The sequence below is a fragment of the Cetorhinus maximus genome, chromosome 9 (assembly GCF_964194155.1).
Source record: "Cetorhinus maximus chromosome 9, sCetMax3.hap1.1, whole genome shotgun sequence".
Taxonomy (NCBI): Eukaryota; Metazoa; Chordata; class Chondrichthyes; order Lamniformes; family Cetorhinidae; genus Cetorhinus; species Cetorhinus maximus.
This window is the reverse complement of record NC_135887.1, coordinates 65,191,958-65,211,985: the sequence shown is the minus strand read 5'-3', so window position 1 is coordinate 65,211,985 and position 20,028 is coordinate 65,191,958. Positions and strand designations below refer to the sequence as shown.

At 44.1% G+C, this 20,028-nt stretch overlaps 1 protein-coding gene across 1 annotated transcript in view; it reads left to right on the top strand.

The window, feature by feature from the left end:
• The window catches only part of LOC144685059 (mucin-6-like), a 264,923-nt gene that overhangs the window by 3,923 nt on the left and 240,972 nt on the right, over positions 1–20,028 (top strand). The window contains exons 4-5 of the mRNA XM_078549593.1: positions 1,766–1,888; positions 11,815–11,935. Of these exons, the coding sequence (XP_078405719.1) occupies positions 1,766–1,888; positions 11,815–11,935 (244 nt within the window). The remainder of the gene's footprint in view (positions 1–1,765; positions 1,889–11,814; positions 11,936–20,028) is intronic.

The following is a 20,028-nucleotide window of genomic DNA, read 5'->3' as shown; positions in this document are numbered from 1 at the left end:
CACTGAAGCAGTCCATGTCCATATGCAGCAAGCCCTGGGCAACATTCAGGCTTGGGCTGATAAGTGGCAAGCAACATTCATGCCACAGAGGTGCTAGGCAACGACTCCAACAAGAGAGAATCTAAACATCTCCCCTTGACATTCAACGCCATTACCATCAACATCCTAGGGGTCACCATTGACCAGAAACCGAACTGCACCAGCCATTTAAATGCTGTATCTGTAAGAGCAGGCTGGAGGCTGGAAATTCTGCCATGAGTTACACACCTCCTGACTCTCCAAAGCCTGTCTACCACCTACAATGCATTTCAGGAGTGTGGTGGAATACTCTGTACTTGCAAGAAGCTCAGGAACAAAAAAGTCCGATTGATCAGCACCCAAACAACTACCTTAAACATTTACTCCCTCCACCACCGATGCAAGGTCGCAGTAGTGTATACCATCTACATGGTGCACTGCAGCAACTCATCAAGGCTCCTTCAACAGCATCTTCCAAATCCATGACATCCATCATCTAGAAGGACAAAGATAGCAGACGCATGGGAACACCGCCGCCTGCAGGTCCCCCTCTAAGTCAAAATCCTTGATCTCCTTCCTGACAAGTACTGTGGGTGTACCTACACCAGATAGAGTGCAGCAGCTCAAGAAGGCCACTTGCCACCACTTTCTTGAGTGCAGTTAGGCAACAAATACTGGCCTTGCCAGCAATCCCCTCGTCCCATGAACGCATAAAAAAACTTCATTCATGAGAAAAAAGAAAATAAAAATCATATTCATGTTTTCTTAATACCAAGTTGCATTACATTGTCTAATAACAGTATTATAATTTATATAACTGCTCTACAGTGCTATATTAAATTACATGACATGCTGTTCATAAAACCCGCTTGTCAAGCTTGGAGTGATCATTTTCAGTTCTAGACTGTCTGCATGCCTATGGGCTTCTGACTGACCCTGAGAGCACTTGTGACCTTTAACAGGACCAATATGTTGCCAACATGTAGAGCAAGCAGCTCCAGCCATACAGAGCATGCTGTGGAGTAGTTGCTGACCACTCCAAGAATGTTCTCCCTAGAGGGAAACATGTTCTATTTTTATACTATAATACAACTTGTAACATGTGGTTGTATATTTAGCTGATGCAGCATTTTTAGGTTTTTAACTGACTTGTAGTCTTTTTGGTCTTTGCCTTTGTTGTACAAACTTTGTTTCTCATTCAGTAAGTCGATAGGCCGATCTTTATCTTTTACTGTGGCATATGGTGTCTTGGCAGTCAGTCTCATCTTTTTCTGCACCTGGGTGTTTATCAATCCTTACATTTCCAAACAGTATTTGATTCATACGTAAAGACGATTTAAGTGTCCCATCTCTCACATTTGCATTAGCACTAAAATTGTAAATGTTAAAAGAGAGGATGCTGGGGCACCTTGAGTATTTACATCATCTTAAAGCTCTCTAGTAAGGATGTTCGCATGGGAATTCACCAGAGAAGTTAGTGTAGGTGGGAGACTATGGTGAACTTAATAGGGAAGAAGCCTAGAGAGAGAATTGAGAGTTAGTGTACCAGTGTGGAGAGGAGGAGTGGGGGAATAGGAAATAGAAGATATAAGCAGGAAAACAGCTGTCAGAAGTTGGGGGAGACAAAAAAGTGATCAGAGGTAGCCTTGTCAGTGATTCAAATTATAAAGATAGTGAGAAGCTGTAACGATTCTATGATTCTGTGAATACATTTAACAAATCATGACTGCATCCTGCTTTATTTCAGCCCCTACACCATGTCCAGGAAACCAGGTATATCAGGAATGTGGATCTCCCTGCTTATCTACTTGTTCAAATCCACAGACCATCTGTGATAGCTACGGCACATATGGTTGCTTCTGCCCAGAAGGTAAATATACTGAAGCTAATAACAGTTAAAATTCCTGGAATATGTTGTCATGTAGAATTGAAGAAAAATATGTTTACCTAATTGTGAATAATACATTGTCAAAAAAGTCTGATTCCAATACTAGATTTTTACATCCATTCTGATCAATGAGTCTGTGATAGAGAATGAGTACTCTGCACATGCTTTGTACTCTGGCATTGTATGGCCTTAAGTCAGAAAAGTGAGTTGGTATCAATAAACTTTCCTGTGTTTTAGATGAATTCTATTATCAGATTGCAATAAGATTGCCAGTGCCATTGATAATTGGTCCTACAGCAGCCTTATCATGTTTGACTTGTTAAAGCATCTCAAATGTTAACCTCACATAACCAGTGAAGTGACCATGTCACCCCTAAATTCTGGTACTCGACTAGCTTCAAAATTGTCCTTTGGAGCTATTGTCATTAATTAGTCTAGTGTTTTCAAAGGACAGTTCTAAAATAGATACTGTCGTTTGGTAGTACAGAACTTGAATATTGATGAAAAGAGAGATGGTGTTGAAGATTTTAGACTGGCACTCATCAGGACAAACACAAGAATTCCAAATTTCAAACAATCACAACAATTTATACCATAGGAGAAAAGGGTACTGATTGGTAGGTAGGCAAGTCAACACTGGCCGAAGCATTGCCATGGAGGTTAAGGAAGCTGTTTCACACGCTACTATGCAGTGACTACGTGAGTGGTACTTTCCACTAACAGAATGCTGTCTTCAGTCCAAAAAGATGTTCTGCCTACCACACAATTGAGCAATGTCGCGTATGAATTTTAGTGTCGATATGATGCCAGGTATGTAGGCTGTACATCCTAGTGATTGGATGATTGGATCAAATAGCATGTTCCTTCAGTTGTTCCTAATAGGCAGAGTACAGAAATGACTAAAGCTCAGTCCTGACTTTCCCTAGAGCACAACATTGGTCTTTCTTTTCTTTCCAGCTTTCCCATGTACACTTAAGGCTACAATATTCAGGTTAATTAGTTCAACTGATTGAGAAACTAGCAAATATAGACATTAGTTTCCTCCTGTGCAACATTGACATCAACAAAAATAATACCCAATAATCAATTAAATTAGACTCAACCAGCCTGTACTTGCAAAATCCATAACAAAAGGTCTGCTGTTAGATGTGATTTCACAATTGGGCAGCACTTGTTGAACCTTCCTGAGTGTGCTAATAGCTATACTAACAATCAATTTAAGGTAATCAGTCGAGCTTGTAACCTGGCTCATTTATACTTGCTAGAAGCAACATACATTCATACGCAGCGGCCCATTCTCTGCAAACAAAATGAATATGTTCAAACCTTGCACAGGGAGCTTGAGGAGCCTATAGTTCCCCATTGCTTTCTCCACAGCAACACTTTGGCCAATCAGAGCTGACTTACCAACCAATCTTCACCAACTTTTTACCAACCTTTTCTTACCAGCCTTTTTTCATATGTATCAATTGTTATGGTGGTTTGAATTTTGGCAATCTTGTGTTTGTTCTTTGTGAATTGTTCCCACTGACAAAATGAATGAATTAGAATGGGGAAAGTAAATTGTTCCTTTGAAACCAATTTTTAAAAACTGCAAAAGGCTTTCTTGAGTTTGTACTACTATCATGTAGAAATATCCACATTTGATGCCAGTGCTTTTCTAGGAGAATTAGGGGAAGTTACTTTTGAAGATTTAAAAGTTCTGTTCCTCGAACGCTTAAAAGATTTAGTGAGGCACTTAGGATTAGAATTTTGTTAGAAAGCCAGAAAACCTGAAATTTTAAAAAGGGGTGGCCAACGGTCTATGGGTGGAAATTGAGGACGATGAAATGGGTAGAGTAGTGGCAGAGAGATTAAAATTGGAGCAGTGGAAATTAGAATTTTAGGAAAGAAAAAAAGAAAGGGAAAGAGAGAGAAAGAGGAAAAGGCATGAGAGAAGAGAGAGAATTTCAAGACAGAGATAAGGATAGCGTGTTTAAACTAAAACAGCTCGAGCTGAGGGGCAGGAATCCTACTGTATCTCTTGAAGACACCACTAGCTCAGACTTAAAGGCTGAGGCAATCTAGTTTACTCTTTTAATCCCTAAGTTTGAAGCAAAGCTGGAAAGCTTCTTTATCTCTTTTGAGCAGCTAGCACGGTAGTTAAAGTGGCTAGTTCAACATTGGTCCTTATTACTGCAAAGTAAACTTTCAGAGAAAGCCCATGTCATTTGCTGCCTCTTGCCTGAGGAAAGGGCCACTGACGATGAGGCAGCAAAAAGGGCTATTTTATTTGTGTACTAGTTAGTGCCGGAGGCATACGGTCAGAAATTCTGTACCCTCAGTAAACGGCTTGACCAGACGTACCTGGAATTTGAAAGGCTTAAACAACTTGCTTTTGACCAGTGGGTGTGGGCACTTAAAACAGAAGCCACTTACGAAAACCTCTGTGAAATAATTCTCCCTGAGGAGTTTAAAAACTCCATACCCTTCCCAATAAGAACACACCTAGAGGAACAGAGAATAACAGGAACCAGGCAGGCAGCCACACTGGCTGATTGCTATGAGCTGATCCACAAACCCTTGTTCCAGAGGAGAACCTCCCCTAGTTACCCCCAGCCAACTGGAAAAGATAGAGTCAGGGAGAGTGATAGGAAGCTGAGCACCCAAGGGAGAGAGGGGAATCCTGGGGGCCCTCTTCAGGACAGAAAGGGTGGTGCTGAGATGAAAAGTGAGGCCAAGTAACCTGGGTGTTTTAACTGCAAAAGGTAGAGCACCTCCGGGCCAACGGCTGGAGGTTACGGGAAAATCCAGTGGGATTTATCGGGGCCCATACCCCCCGTGCAGAGAATGGGGGTAAGCCAGAGAGCAAAGCAGACCAGGCTATGGCTCAGACTGTGGCTGCAAATCCCTGTAGATGCACTGCTGAATGTGCGGGTGAGGCTAAACAAATCCCTGAGAGTTACAAGGATTTTGTATCCTAAGGAAGGGTGGCCACATTTCCCCAGGGTGCAGCGAGTAAGCCTGTAGTAATACTGAGGGATACAGGGGCCAGCCAAACTCTACTGCTGGGAAAAGGCATGACCTTCCCACCAGAGAGTACAGTAAGTGCCAAGGTGTTGGTAAAGGGGGTTGAAGGAGGGTACATGCCCATCTCCTATACTGGGTGCACCTGGGTGTGACCGTGTGTCAGGACCAGTGACCATGGGAGTCGTCCCCAGTTTGCCTGTGGACAGGTCGACCTGCTCCTTGGCAATGATCTGGCGAGATCAAAGCCAATAGGATCCCCAGTGGTCTCAAAGAAGCCCACTGAGGTCAGGGAGACAGAACAGTTGCAGGAGAAAGTGCCTGGCATTTTCTCTGACTGTGTGGTGATACGGTCTATGGCCAGACAAGCTCCGTCAGTGGAGGCTGAAGGGGCACTGCAGACAGAAGACCCTCTGGTCTGGTTATCTGAAACCTTTTTCTGGAGTCTAGAAGACCCTGAGGAGGTAATAAATAGATCTCCCTTGACAGCAGCCCAGCAAGCTGATCCACTGTTAAAAACATTAGCTCAGACTACCCACGCTGAAGCAGAGACAGAAGCAGCCCCTGAATGCTACTACATTAAAAATGAGGTGCTGATGAAGAAATGGAGACCCCCTCACAGACCTGCAAATGAGAAGTGGACAATGACCCACCGAGGTACCGTAGTGGAATACTGCGGCTAGCTCACAAAATTCTGATGGCTGGGCAAGTTGATACACATAAAACCAAAGCGTACATCAGCCAGCATTTTTACTGGCCACAACTCCACTGGGATGTAGTAAGGTTTTGCAAAACCTGCCACACCTGCCAGGTTGTGAGTAAACACCAACTTGCAATAAGACCTGCACCTATGATTCCCGTGCCAGCTTTTGGGGAACCACTCAGCAAGTGTTAGTGGACTGTGTGGGGCCCCTGCCCAAAACAAAAGGGGGCTACCAGTATATCCTTACCATCAAGGATGTGGCTATCTGCTTCTCAGAGGTTGTTCCCCTGAGAACCATATCTGCCAAAACAATAGTGAGGGAATTGACCCATTCCTTTACCAGGCATAGCCTGCCCACCGAGATCCGATTGGATCATGTTTCATGTCCAAAATTTTCCAGGAAGTCACCTGGGCGTGACTCAGCTGAAGCCTTCAGCGTATCACCTGCAGTCGCAAGGGGCACTAGAGCATTACCACTGGACCCTAAAAACAATGATCAGGGCATACAGCCACAAATACCCCCATGACTGGGATAAAGGACTAGGTTTTCTGCTGGGACTTAGCCAATGAGTCCACCGGTTTCACTTGTTTGAATTAGTTTACAGGCACCAAGTGTGAGAGCCTCTGAAATTAATCAAGGAGAGGTTTTTAGAACAGAAGGAGGAAGTCTCCATGTTAGATTAAGTAACAGTGTTCCAGGAGAGACTTATGAGAGCCTGTGATGTGGCCTGAGAACAGATGAAAATCTCCCAGACAGCTATGAAAAAACAAGCAGACAAACATGCCAGGACCCAAACTTTTCAGCCAGGAGACTGTGTTAGTGCTCCTACCAATACCAACTGAACCCTTTAAAGCCCGGTTCAGTGGCCCGAAAAGAGTAGCAAAGAAGCTCGGAGAAGTGAACTATCTGATTGAGACCCCAGATCGGGGGAAAAAGCAAAGGCTGTGTCATGTCAACATGATAAAATAACATCACAACTGGGAAGAGAACAAGCAGGTAACAGTCTGTCTCATTGCCACTGACCTAGAGGATGAGGGTAGCAGTGGGGATGAATTGGAGGAAGCCATGGGTCAGGCCCATGTTGAACCCCCTACTACCTGGCTAACCAATACTGAGATACTAATGAACTTAGAATCCTTATTCACCCATCTAAGTGCAGAACAGTGAGCAGACGTAACGAGGCTGTTCACTGCATTTAAAGGCTTATGCAGAGGCAAGCCAGGCTGCATCACACTAGCTCTACATGATGTGGATGTGGGAGAGGCCCCTCCCATAAGGCAACTTCCCTATTCTCTAGGCCCAGAGAAGCTGGCCCAGGTTCGGGAGAAGATTAACTGCATGCTGGAGCATCAATTAATAGACCCTGGCAGCAGTAGCTGGAGCTCCCCAGTTGTGCTTATGCCCAAGCCGGATTGCTCCCCAAGGTTCCGCATTAACTACCGAAAAGTTAATGCAGTGACCAGAGCTGACTCCTATCCGAATCCCCAGCGGAAGACTGCATAGATAGGGAGGTAAAGCAGCCTACATTACAAAGATGGATTTACTCGAGAGATACTGGCAAGTTCCCTTGGTTGCCTGAGTAAAGGAAATCTCCGCCTTCATAACACCGAATGGGTTAGACCAGTGTTGAGGCATGCCATATGGACTCTGAAATGCCCCAGCTACCTTTCAAAGGCTGATGAACCGGGTAGTAGTGGGCTTATCTAATTGCGTAGTGCACCTAAATAACCTCCTAGTGTTAGGCGACACCTGGGAAACTCACTTAGAACAACTGGAAGCCCTCTTCCAGAAAGTAGTTAGCTGACCTAGTGGTTAGTCTCGCAAAGAGCGAGTTTGCTAAGGCTCAAGTGACCTATATAGGACATGTAGGGGTCACGGACAAGTACTGCCCAGGGCTGAAAAGGTACAAGCAGTAACACAGTTCCCCATTCCCACAACAAAATGGAAAACCATGAGGTTTTTGGGTATGTGTGGGTTCTACCGCAAGGTCGTCCCAGACTTAAGCACAGTAGCCAACCCGCTAATACACCTACTACAGAAAAAAGCAAAGATAGTATGGACTGAAAAATGCCAGACAGCTTCCAAAGGCTGAAAGCCATTTTAATAGGCAAGCCTGTGCTTGCAGTTCCGAACTTTAATGAAGCAGTTAAAGCAGCCATCGACGTGAGTGACACTGGCGCTGTCCACTTCCAGGAAGATGAATCAGGAATAGAGAGACCAATTGGGTACTTCTCCAAAAATCTAAACAAGCATCAGAGATGGTATTCCAGAGTAGAGAAGGAAATCCTCAGTTTATTACTGGCTCTCAAAAACTTTGAGATATATATCTGAAATGGATACAGAGAGACCACAGTCTATACTGACCACAACCTGTTAACCTTTGTGGAAATGTTTAAGACACAGAATGCCAGGTTATTCCGTTGGAGTTTGTTTCTCCAACCGTACCACTTACACATGCCATATACCACATATTTTCACTGACAGGGCCTGTCCTTTGCAGACAGAAGGGACATGTCCATAGTGTGTGCCTTTTTCAACTAAACAAAAGCTTAGGGAACAGTCATTCCTGGTTCATTCCCCAGGGCAATGCCTCCACCAATCAGAGTCCACTTGACAACCAGTTAGCACTTTCTCCTCATGAATTATAAACTGCTGTGCTCCTGTTACAGTTTGATAATTTCTTGCAAGCTATCCTGATGAGTGCAAGACGAAAAGCTAGATAGCATGTCTCTTCTTTCAACAATACTCAAATAATTGATTTTAAAGATCACACTAGCCCCAGAAAGCCAACAAGCTCTGAATTAGACCAGGTGGCAGCTCAACTAAAACCCAGCCTCCTTGACCGACACAGGCTCCTGTTATCACTTGAGCCTGAAGGAAGCCGCATGTGATTGAAGTTTCCTTTATTTTGAGTATTTTTAATATTGGTAACTGGTTTACCCAAAGTGCAAGTTAATTCAGAAGGATAACTAAATGATTTTATTTCTACGCCCTCACTGCCACCCCCCCCCCCCCCCCCCCCCCCCCTCCCCCACACTGGCTCTGAGTGGACAGGAAATCCATCTCTATACAAATTAAAGGGCCTCCCCACACAAAAATCTGAACTTTAGTCAGTTCTCCCCAGAAGTGGATTTCTGACTCGCAAACATTCTGGGCTCCTGATTTCCTCCTCTGTGGCAAAAATTTGCCCTGTATCCCTGTACTCACTGGCCTGTCTTGCTACCTTGCTTGCTATGTTATGGCTTAAACATGAGATCCAGTTTCTGATGATGCTCTAATGGGTACTGGCCAACAGTAGCTCTAGAATGAAGGTTTATGCCTGATCTATGTAAATCCATACATCACATTCAAAGCAGTTTTATTGAATCTATATTTGACTAGTATAAAGAACATATTTTTATTTTTCTTGGACTGTGGCTTTAAGATTGGACTGTGACTTTAAAAACTACCATGGCTGAAGTTTAAAAGAGATGTTCACTGGAGCAGGCAGAAGAAAATCTACAATGTTACTATCTCCTGGAACAATATATGCCAGGTTGGACAGGATGGAGCTGGAAAGGAGACCTGGTTTAAAAGGGGACTGCCCAGTGATGGTGTTTTGATTGGCTCCTGACTAAGTGGCCAGGTTTTGTGTGAGGATAGTACAGTAAATCAGCTCCTAGCCTGAAAAGAGGAAAGACCTGGAACCTCTCTCTCCTGTGTTTTGTAAGACTCTAGTAATCCTACCATAGTAGCTAGCTGGCAATCCTCACACCGCTGTATCTTGCTTTCTTTGAGAAACCCTTGTCAGGAGGAAAAGGGGAAAAATCACCAGTAGAGACATTAAAAGCAAGTTTCAACTAGAGAACCACAGACTGTAAGTGCTGGGAGACCACCTCTTGTCAACCACAGCAACCTGCAAGGAAGTTAGAAGAAAGCAATCAAAATCAACCCATCTAATCCTGAACTCCGGATTGGTGGTATTGAACTGTTTTATCTCACCCTTAAAATCTATGTCGTTTGTGTGTTTGTTTGTTTGTGTGTGTGTAAGGATTAAGAAGTGGTAGAGTTTAAGTTATAGAGTTAAAAGTTAGCAGTTCATATTTCTTTCTTTTGCCACTAGTCAATTTGTTTAATAAACAGTTATTTACTTATTAACTTTACAAACCTGGTGCTCATATTCTGTTAACCTAAATTAAACAATTAGGTAGAATTGGGGCAATTTGGTGGTCTAATCAAACTTCTCACAATTGTCATGGCTCAGGGAACAGTGGGGCTTGATACTACAGCGCACTGGCCCCAGTGAGTCGTGACATTAGGAAAAAGTGTTCTTAATTTAACACACATTTCAGTTCTTTCATAAACATTGGGGAAGAATGGGTTGTTGTATGGTCCAATTCTACCTAGTTAGCCTATGTTTTAATTTCAGTTATTTATCAATTCCTTTAATATTTTTAATATTTAGTTCAAAATGAAAAAAGTGACCTTCATGGAAGCTGTTTCATCTCAAGTATATGCTTTTTAAATGGTTCTTGGGCTTTTGTTTTCAGTACCCTACCCTACAAGTACAATTCTTTAGAAATATATTTCACATGTTCATCACTGTTTTTGTATGAAGAATTTCTGACATCAACCTTTAAATATTCCTTCCTTATTCTGAATGTATGCCTCCTTGTCTTTCTGGCTTGATTACCTTGAAATAATGTTCTGGATTGGCCTTCTTTATACTGTTTCCTACCTTGTAAATCTGTGAGGGTCCTTCTTGCGTTGAAGGCAGAAGGGCCCATGTTGTTCCAGTCTTTCCTTTTGACTCAATTCTGTGACACTGGGGATCAACATTGTGGTCTCTCTGTGCACAGACTCCAAGGCTTGAATCTGGACCAAATTCCAGATTGATCAATGGCTGAAACTGAGCACAATATTTAATGTGAGGTCTGATCAAGAGCTCTATTAAATTATAGTTTCACATCATCTGACTATTACTTGCTTTATTGAATTTTTCTCTAATTGGAAATGTTGAATGCTGAATTCAATAATATTTCAAGGTCACTTTCAACTTCACCCTTCTGTAATTTAGGGATATAAGAAAATACAAGTTGGAAACAACTCTACTGTCATTTGGGCAGTTCTCAAAACTAATACACTTTAAATGCCCATTGCTTCAAATAGTAATACCATTTTTCTTTAAATGTTGCTATACAGCGCAAGTTGCCTTAGGAGCTTAGTGCAGAATAGAAAGATCTCAAATTTGATATAAGTGAGGGTGTGCTATGGGCTACTTTTTGCCTTTAGGTCAGATTTCAAACTAACAGTGCATGGAAAGTCAAGTGCAAATAGCATTCAATTGTAAGCTAGTTTGTACAGGTTCAGCGAAGGCACAAATGTTAAGTGGAGAATGATTGCAACCATTTGAAATCTGCAACCCCTGTCACATGCAGTCATGAATGGTGGTGGACAATTAAACAGCGAGTGGGAAAAGGAAGCTTCAAGCATAACCCTATCCACAACAATGGTAGAGCCCAATGTGAGTGCTAAAGACATGGCTGCTGTGGTCACATGCCAAAAATGTCAAGTGGATGATTCTTCTTGGCCACCCCCTGAGCTCCCAGCCATCACAAAGCCATTTTTTCGGCCATTAAGTTCACTCCACTTGATATTAAGAAACAGCTGACTGCACTGGACACAGCAAAGGGTATGGGCCATGAAATAATCCTGGCTGAAGAGCTGTGCTCCTGAGTTAGCCATGCCTCTAGCTAAACTGTTCCATTGTAACTTCAGCAAGGCATCTATTTGAATATATTGAAAATTGCCCAGGAATTTCCAAAAAGAATAACAAACCCAACTTGATCAATTACTTACTAATCTATCAGCCTAATCCCAATCATCAACAAAGAGATGGACAGAGTCTTCAACGATATGCTGATCAATGGAAGGTGATGTGAATGTTTAAGATGGTAGATAAGGTGGTGATGAAGCGGACTGGTTGATGTTGAACTTGAGTGTTGTTGCAGCTGCACCCATCCAGGCAAGTTTTCCATCGCACACCTGACATGTACCTTTGTAGATGGTGAAAAGAGGCAAATTATTCACAACAGAATCCCCAACTCCTAAACTTTTCTTCTCGCCCTGGAATTTATATGGCTGCTCTAGTTCAATTTCTGGTCAATGGTGACCCACAGGATAAGGTGCTATCTAAATGCAAATTTGTTCTTTTCACAGGAACTGTTCTTGATGACATTTCTGCTAAGGACATTTGTGTTCCTCTGAGTCACTGTCCTTGTGTTCTAAATGGTCAAGTCTATGCTCCTGGCGGTTCAGTGAATTCACCTTGCAAATCCTGGTAAAACTAAATTATTTACATATTTATCAATACTTTCTCTTCATTTTATATTCTTGGAAAAGCAGCTTTTTCCATCTATTTTCTTATGGAGGAGGGGCTCTAACATCAGTGGAATAGAAATTTGGGAATTGTTGATGGTCTATTTTTCTGCTGGTATCAGAAATTCTGATGTCTGCTAGATTCACTTGACCAATACCAGTCACCTGCACCAATAGTGTCATGTGATTCTGACAAAATCCAAGTTACATGTTAAAACCCATCTAGTTATGCTGCTGTAGTGTTTGAAACATTTGGAAGTTTGTGATAGTCATATTTTCCTTAAAATAACCTGATAATATAATCTCTCCAGATATTGCTCGTGAACAGTTGGAGAATATGTTATGTCTTCTAGCTGTGTTTGTTGTGCATGTATTGCCACTGTCTTTTTGTTTTTGTAATATTTTCTTGTTGCACCACCTCTGAAGCATGTAAAAATCATAAATATAACTGTTCATGTTACCCATTGAATTTAATGTAGTGAAGCATGACAACGTTACCAACTCGGATTTTAATAAGCTATTACATATCATAAAGAAGAGACATATGCAAGTGATTTTAAGACATCAAAAGTCTACTGTGGTTTTGTGTTTTCACCTTGTGTTGTGACTTGACACCTAGCACAGATAAATACCTTGTAATTCTTTGCTAGTATTCAAATCCTTTGTACTAATTGAATTCTATAGTGTTGCTTGGATACAAATTAAAGACCTTCCCTTCCTGTTTTTCTGCTTACTTCTGACTAATTCTTTCTGAATCCTTCAGTTCGCCTTTTGTTTTCAATTATTTTGGACGTTTGTTTTCTCTCTTTTCCTTTCACTTGCTTCTTTTATATCTGCCCCTGTTGTTTTTTTCTCTCTCCCTCACTTTTTGCACTGTGAAGTCTCTCCTTCCTTCTCTACGTTTTCCATTTTTGGGATGGAATCATCTTCTTGCATTGAGGGTCCCGATGCAGGACCAAAAGTGCACATTGCACTCTGAGGTGGAGCGGCTGGCCTTGCGCAATCATGCAGTAGCCAGCCAATTGGAGATGGAGAGGTGAGGGTCCTAGCCAATCACGTGGCAGGGATGGACAGGAAGTCATTAACCCCACCATTACCTCACGAAATTGAAGGCCTGGGTCCAGGTACACCCTCGCCTGTTGGAGGCCATATTTAAATGACACATGGACAGGGATCCACTGCCTACCATCCAGCAGCTAGCTGTTTGAGGAGTTTGTAATCCCTGAAAGTGATGTGACACCTCAACCCCTTCAGATCTGTCACCCATACCTCATCAGATCCTTGGAAGTGCCGTGACCACCACCCTCCAACTTCAATGTTGAGCACGATCAGCTGCTATGTTCTAATGCAGATGGCCCCATGGTTAAGCGCTGCATCCCTTTAGGCCATTTGGGAATGGCAGGTCCTGTTTCTCAGTGATGGAAGTAAGAAGCCCTCCCACCTGACCAAGGTGGCCTGGATGGAGGTGGCAGTGGAGGTTAGTAGTCACAGAGTCCACAAATGAGATGGAGTCCAGTGCTTCAAAGGGTGAATGACTTGCCCCCTGCAAAGTAAGTGGCACAATGTAGTCACTGCAAAGTTGTATTTCTAAGGGTTTCAAGCACTGTAAATGTGTGAGTGGAGAAGGATGCCAGACAGGAGTTTGGGTTCTAAGCCTCATCAGATGGTACATGCAGACTGAATGAGTGGGAGACAGTACAAGCCATAAAAGTTATGCCCATTGCAAGAGTGTGTGTGTGTGAAACACTTACTAGGGAGGGCACAGGAGCTGTCATAGGCATGCGTGCTTATTAAGGCGTTTTCTTATTAAGGGGTTAGGTGCCCATGGAGATGACACTCAACCGTTTTGGCTGCCTGCGCACATAACACAATGGAGTGCTCCCAAGACTGGCAGCTGGGTACAAGACATCCGCATAGCCTGCCAAGGAGGAGCTGCTGAATTAGCAGGTGAGCCACCTGGATGCCCCCGTGTGGATCGAGAGGCTGGAGTCTCAAGGCAGGTGAGGATGCCTCCAGTCTGGTGTTGAGAACTGCGCATATAAGCGATACACATGATACATTGATGAGTAAAGGGGTTGTGCATAGCCATGATCTAATTATTTTATGTTCTCCACTGCAGGTCCTCGCAGCGAGGCGAAATGCCTGAGCCAGCCTGCAGCAAGCCTGACTACCGCCTCTGAGGATGATGATGCAAATCACTCGGAGGATGTGTCATCATATCATTCCTCTGCATCCTCCACCAGTGCAGACAGTCATTGCAGCGGATATGTATTTGCGATTAGACTCAGAGTCACAATCTGTGAACACATCACAGACATGTCCCTGCAGCTGATGGAGGAGGTGATAGCCCAGGTTCCTAACAGTCAGAGGACTGCTGGAAATCAGGCCCATACTCAGTCTCATGCTGATGATGTGCTTCTGGAAATGGATGTAAGAAACCAGCTGGAGATGTAGATGCACAGGGGGGGGACATCTGGAAGAGATGTCAGAGGCATGAGCAGCTTTGAGTGAAAGGTGGAGGAATCTGTCCAAGTCCTGAGTTCTGTCATGACTCCGGCATGTGAACGTATGCACCTGTGGAGAGGTTGGCAACTGCCATAGAGACCCAGGTCCAGCATTGGCTGCCGGCTATGTGCTGAGGCCTGTATTCTGTTGCTCTGGCCATGGACTCTATAGTGCTAGGTAAGAGGGGGACAAGGCACCTCGATCTCCCTCCAGTTGCCGCTTCCCCTGCTGGATTCAGAGAGTTAGCACCGTGCACTGACAGAGTGGAGGAGCACCAGCATGCCACTCTGGGAGTATCATCTCAGGACACTCCAAAGATGTGCTGCGCTTCCCCTCCCCACTTCCAGTGATTCCAGTGCCTCTGTTTTATTAATTTTATGGGATGTGGGCATTGCCGGCTAGGCCAGTATTTAATACCCATCCCTAATTGCCTTTAAGAAGGTGGTGGTGAGCTGCTTTCTTGAACCGCTGCAGTCCCTGTGGTGTAGGTACACCCACAGTACTGTTAGGGAGGGAGTTCCAGGATTTTGACCCAGCGACAGTGAAGGAACGGCGATATATTTCTAAATCAGGATGGTGAGTGGCTCAGAGGGGAACTTCCAGGTAGTGGTGTTCCCATGTGTCTGCTGCCCTTGCCTCCAACAGGTGAGGGTATACCTGCACCTGTACAGGAGACCCTTGTCAGCTCGAGGCCTCTCGACCAGTGGATGACTGCCAAGGTCATCTCAGGCAATGGGACATAACATTCAACAGGCTGCCTCCACTTAGCCGAGTGTGCCGGGGTAGCACTAAGACTTACTGGAAGAAAGCATAAACTTAAAAAATTATAATAGCACAGAAGGGGCATGGGTGCCCAATAATTCCATGGATATGTTCAGTTATGATTAAATATATAGTCTGAGGTATTTTAATTCATGTGTGTTGAATGTTCATGATTTTTGGAGATTTGCTAACCAATGGGTGCTCTTAAGGGGGTGACACTTCATTGACCATCAGTAAAAGGTTATGTGGGGCTTTGGAAATACCATTCCAACCCCATGTGGGGTTTGGAAGTAGTAGCATCTCAGACTCTCTTGACATGTGCAATTTTCAATGCTTGTCACCCCACTTCAGTTGTTTGGAATCTGGCTAGCAAGCCAGCATGTGGTATTCAGCCCCTTATTATCCATCATCATCATCTGCAGCTAAAGCATACCACCAACCCCATTGTATAGAGCTCGATCCTCCAGCTTTACTCCAGGAAACTGTTCATGTTGATGCAGCCATGTGCATAGACACTCACACAAGTGACCCTGGAACTGGAAACCATCACCCTGCGCTCTCCCTCAATCACCTTTACCTTCCCCCCATCGCCTTCGACCCTTACTCCATCACCCTTGCCCTGCCTTTGGCGAAGCTTGTTGATTCACCCCCATTATGCTTGACCAACTAACATCCTAGAACTTCTGCCCTGCACATGCCACCATTGCTCAGTCCCAGCACATTAGAATTTCCCCCATTACCTTCAACCTGCCATCTGTCGTCCTCGATGATCCTCCTATCACCTGGATCTGCGCTCTGTGACTCTCAGGACCTCATAATTAACTTTCCCCCTAACCTTTGATCCCCCTACAATCATGCTTGACTCTAAACATGCTGTTGCCATCGGGAGTATCCAACTGGAAGTGATTAGCAACAATCAATTTCTTCCAGCAGACATCTCCAAACACAGGTGCTAAATTCTGGTACTACGTCCTGACTGTAGATATGAGCTTCAAATTTACCGTAAGTGAGCATAAAGTTCTTTCTTGATCCATGCATGTCTTGTCTCTGCAGATATTAATGCTCATAATGAATAGGCAGCTGGTTTTCCATTTTGCAACATTTCTGATCAAGATGCATCACATTGTAGTGTCATTTATTTCTTGAGATCGTAATAACAGAGAGTGGCATGCTGGTGGCACTTGCCCCAGAATCTGTCCCCTGAACAAATCTGCCATGATAATATAATACTTGACAGATGCAAAGGAAACTTACTCAGATATTAAGTAAGTCCAAACACTCATCACATCCCTGCTACATCAGTTGATGACAGCATCTTTAAAATTGCCTTTAACTTTGACTGGATCATTCCTGTAGCAGTGTTGCCCAATAAAAGGTGTTTCTTACCTGTGAAGTTTTAGTTTGCCAATGTTTAACAAAACACCACATTCATTGTATCAGTGAAGAGAAGCTTCCAGGTTCCATGGTTGTGAATTGTCTGTTCAGCATTTCTTCAAATCCAGCTGTTGTAAAAGTGTCTTCAATGACCTCTATCTCTTGGCATCTTTCCACCAGCTCATGCACCTTGAATTAAAAGACTTTAGGTGCTAAGCTGATTCCAAATGTCATATGGTTCCAACTGTATTGGCTAGAAGTGTGTAGAATGTAGTTAGGTATCATTATTGTTCATTGAGACTCATGTGCTAAAACCCATCACAGACATTCAGAATTGTGAATCTTTTAGCATGTGTTTGGCATATAGCTACATCTTCAATAGTTGGCAGAGCACAATACTCGCAGTTGATAACTTTAAATCTTTGGGATCTAAGCAAACGTATTCTTAAGTCCAACTATCATTGAACTGATCCATGAGTTTGATGCTGTTACAAGACTGATGATGCCCTGTCTAAGCAGACTACCTGGGGTTTCCATCAATTTACTTCTTAAAGCCACTGGATGGAGCACATGTTAGCTTAGAACTATTCCCTTGTCAAAGTCTGATTCCATTAATTTGTCCTACGCCATCACTGAAGACTCTCATAAGTTGCTGTATTAAGCACTCCTTGGCCAGTGGTCTGTAATATTAAGCATGTATATGGTGTACCAGTAGAGGGTGATCTGTTAATTTCATCACTATGTGTATACAGAATGATATTCACGCTCAGGCAGGCAGGCCCTTCTAACTAACAGAGGATATTATCATCTTATAGATGATCTCACAGGCTAGCCTTCTCCTAAAATTACCACATTGGACCCGGATTCATACAATTTTTATTTGTTCTTGAGATCTGAGCATTGCTGGCAAGACCTATATTTATTACCCATCCCTAATTGTCCTTGAACCACCTTCTTGAACTGCTGCAGCCTGTATGTTGTAGGTACACCCACAGTGCTGTTAGAGAGGGAGTTCCAGGATTTTGACCCAACGATAGTGAAGGAACAGTGATTTGGTTGCAATTCAGGATGGTGAGTGACTTGAAGGGGAACTTGCAGATGGCAGTCTTTCATTGTGTCACCTACCCTTATCCTAGGTGGTAGAGGTCACAGGTTTAGAAGATGCTACCAAAGGAACCTTGATGAGTTATTGCAGTGCATCTTGTAGATGATACACATTGCTGGTACTGTGCACCAGTGGTGAAGAGAATGAATGTTTAAGGTCCTTTTTGGAGAGCCTTTAACTGCCATAGCTATAATTTCTGCCTTGAGTAGTTCAATCTTTGATAGCTTAAAATGGGGATTTACCATGGAGGCAGGGGGCATGGCTGAGATACTAAATGAACACTTTGCAACTGTCTTTACAAAGGAAGAAGATGTTGCACAGGTCGTGGTGAAAGAGGAAGTAGTTCAAAAGCTTGAAGGGTTTAAAATTTATAAGGAGAAGGTATTGGATAGGTTGACTGTATTTAAAGTTGATAAGGCAGCAGGACCAGATGAGATGCATCCAAGGATACAGAGGGAAGTGAAGGTAGAAATTGTGAAGGATCGGGCCATAATTTTTTAATCCACCTTAGATATCGGGATGGTGCCAGAGGACTGGAGAATTACAAAAGGCTACACCCTTGTTCAAAAAAGGGTGTAAAGATAAACCCAACAATTATAGGCCAGTCAGGTTAGCTTCAGTGGTGGGGAAACTTTTAGAAATAATGATTTCGGACAAAATTAATAGTCACAAATAAAGAGTAATTATGAAAAGCAAGCGGGCTGCAGCGGGTGTGCACAGACTGCTGGGTCCAATGGCGACCCGGCAGCCTGTTTACAGGAAGGCCTGGCAGCCTCCTGTAGGCTGCTCACAATGGCCACCTGGAGATCCAACTGCAGGGGGTCAGCTCAGCAGGGTACGCTGGAGGGAAGGGCAGAGGAGCAAGGCAGGCTGCAGGGTCTGTCACAGGATCAGGGCAGGCTGCAGGGCAGGCCAAAGGGGAACCAATGTGCCCCTTGCATTTCTGATGACTGCCTTGTTGCCCTCCTCGGAGGTGGCAGCACAGCGGGAGGTGTTGGCCCCCAGGATGGGAGGAGGAGGGCCCCCCACAAGATCAAACATGATTGGGAGGAGGTGCCGGAGGTGGTGAGCATCTTCAAGGTGGTGCAGTGCACCTGGATCCAGTGCCATAAGCCCTTCAACGATTTATTGCGCTCTGGAAGGGTGAGTACCATGTTGGCAATGGGCATTTATCCCAGCAGGTAGCCTTAGCCTTTGAGGGACTCTCCCCCCAAGTCTGACTGTCGCGACTGCATTGAATCATGTTGGGCATTTCTCGTACACTGGATGGACAAGCAGATAGTGACCATGCTTATATCAGCATGAGTGGTTCCTGAGGAGATGAGTTTAGGAGCAGACGTACTATCTTTGTGTGACTGAGCAGCAGTAGTGGGGAGAGGAGGCCTGATATGGGCGACTGTTGTTGGGGTGCGGCATGCGCATACAGAGTCCATGTGTGATTAGCCGCAATGAATGGCCTTTGTTTTTCAGGAGAAGAATGCTCACAATGCATGTGAGAGTTCATGAACTGGAGGCGGCCAGGCCCAGCTCATGATGTTAAACTGCTTTGAGCAGGAGGCCCTGGAGCTTGAGAGGCGTCATGCGTCCAGGTCCACTGGTGTCGGTGAGGCTGGGGTAGAACAGCCAGGTATTTGAGGTCAACAGTGACATCCAATTTGTCTTCCCACCATGCATAGCACTGATGATTGTTGAAATCATTAATGTAGCAACATTGCTCATTCACAGACTGATAGTGTCAGAGGTGTGGATCATAGACAAAGGTTCCTCGGCCCTTCGAAGATACATGTGTCAACCACCTTCCAAAGTCGCATTATCCCATTTCCAATCACTATCTCCATGGCCTTGTATGCCATGGCATCATAACTGCACATCCAAATACTCATTACAGGTTAGGAGGGTTTCTGCGTCCACCACCCTTTCAGCCAGTGCGTCCCACATTACTGTGTGCAAAAGTTGCTCATCACCTCACCTGTCAACTTCATGCCCCTTACCTTAAATCTATGCCACCAGGTTAGTCAACCCTCCGCCAAGGGGATAAGTTGCTTGCTGTCGACCCTATCTATGCCCCTCATAATGTTATAAAACTCTATAATGTCACCCCTCAATCTCCTCTGCTCCAGGGGAAATAACCCCAGTCTATGCTATGTCTCCTCATAAGTCAAACTCTCCAGCCCAGCCAGCATCCTGGTCAGCGACCTCTGCACTCTCTCCACTCCAATCACATCCCTCCCGTGAAGCGCTGCTCACAACTGCACGCAGAACTATAGCTTTGGCCTAGGCAGCGTTTTCTGCACTTGCAACATGATCTC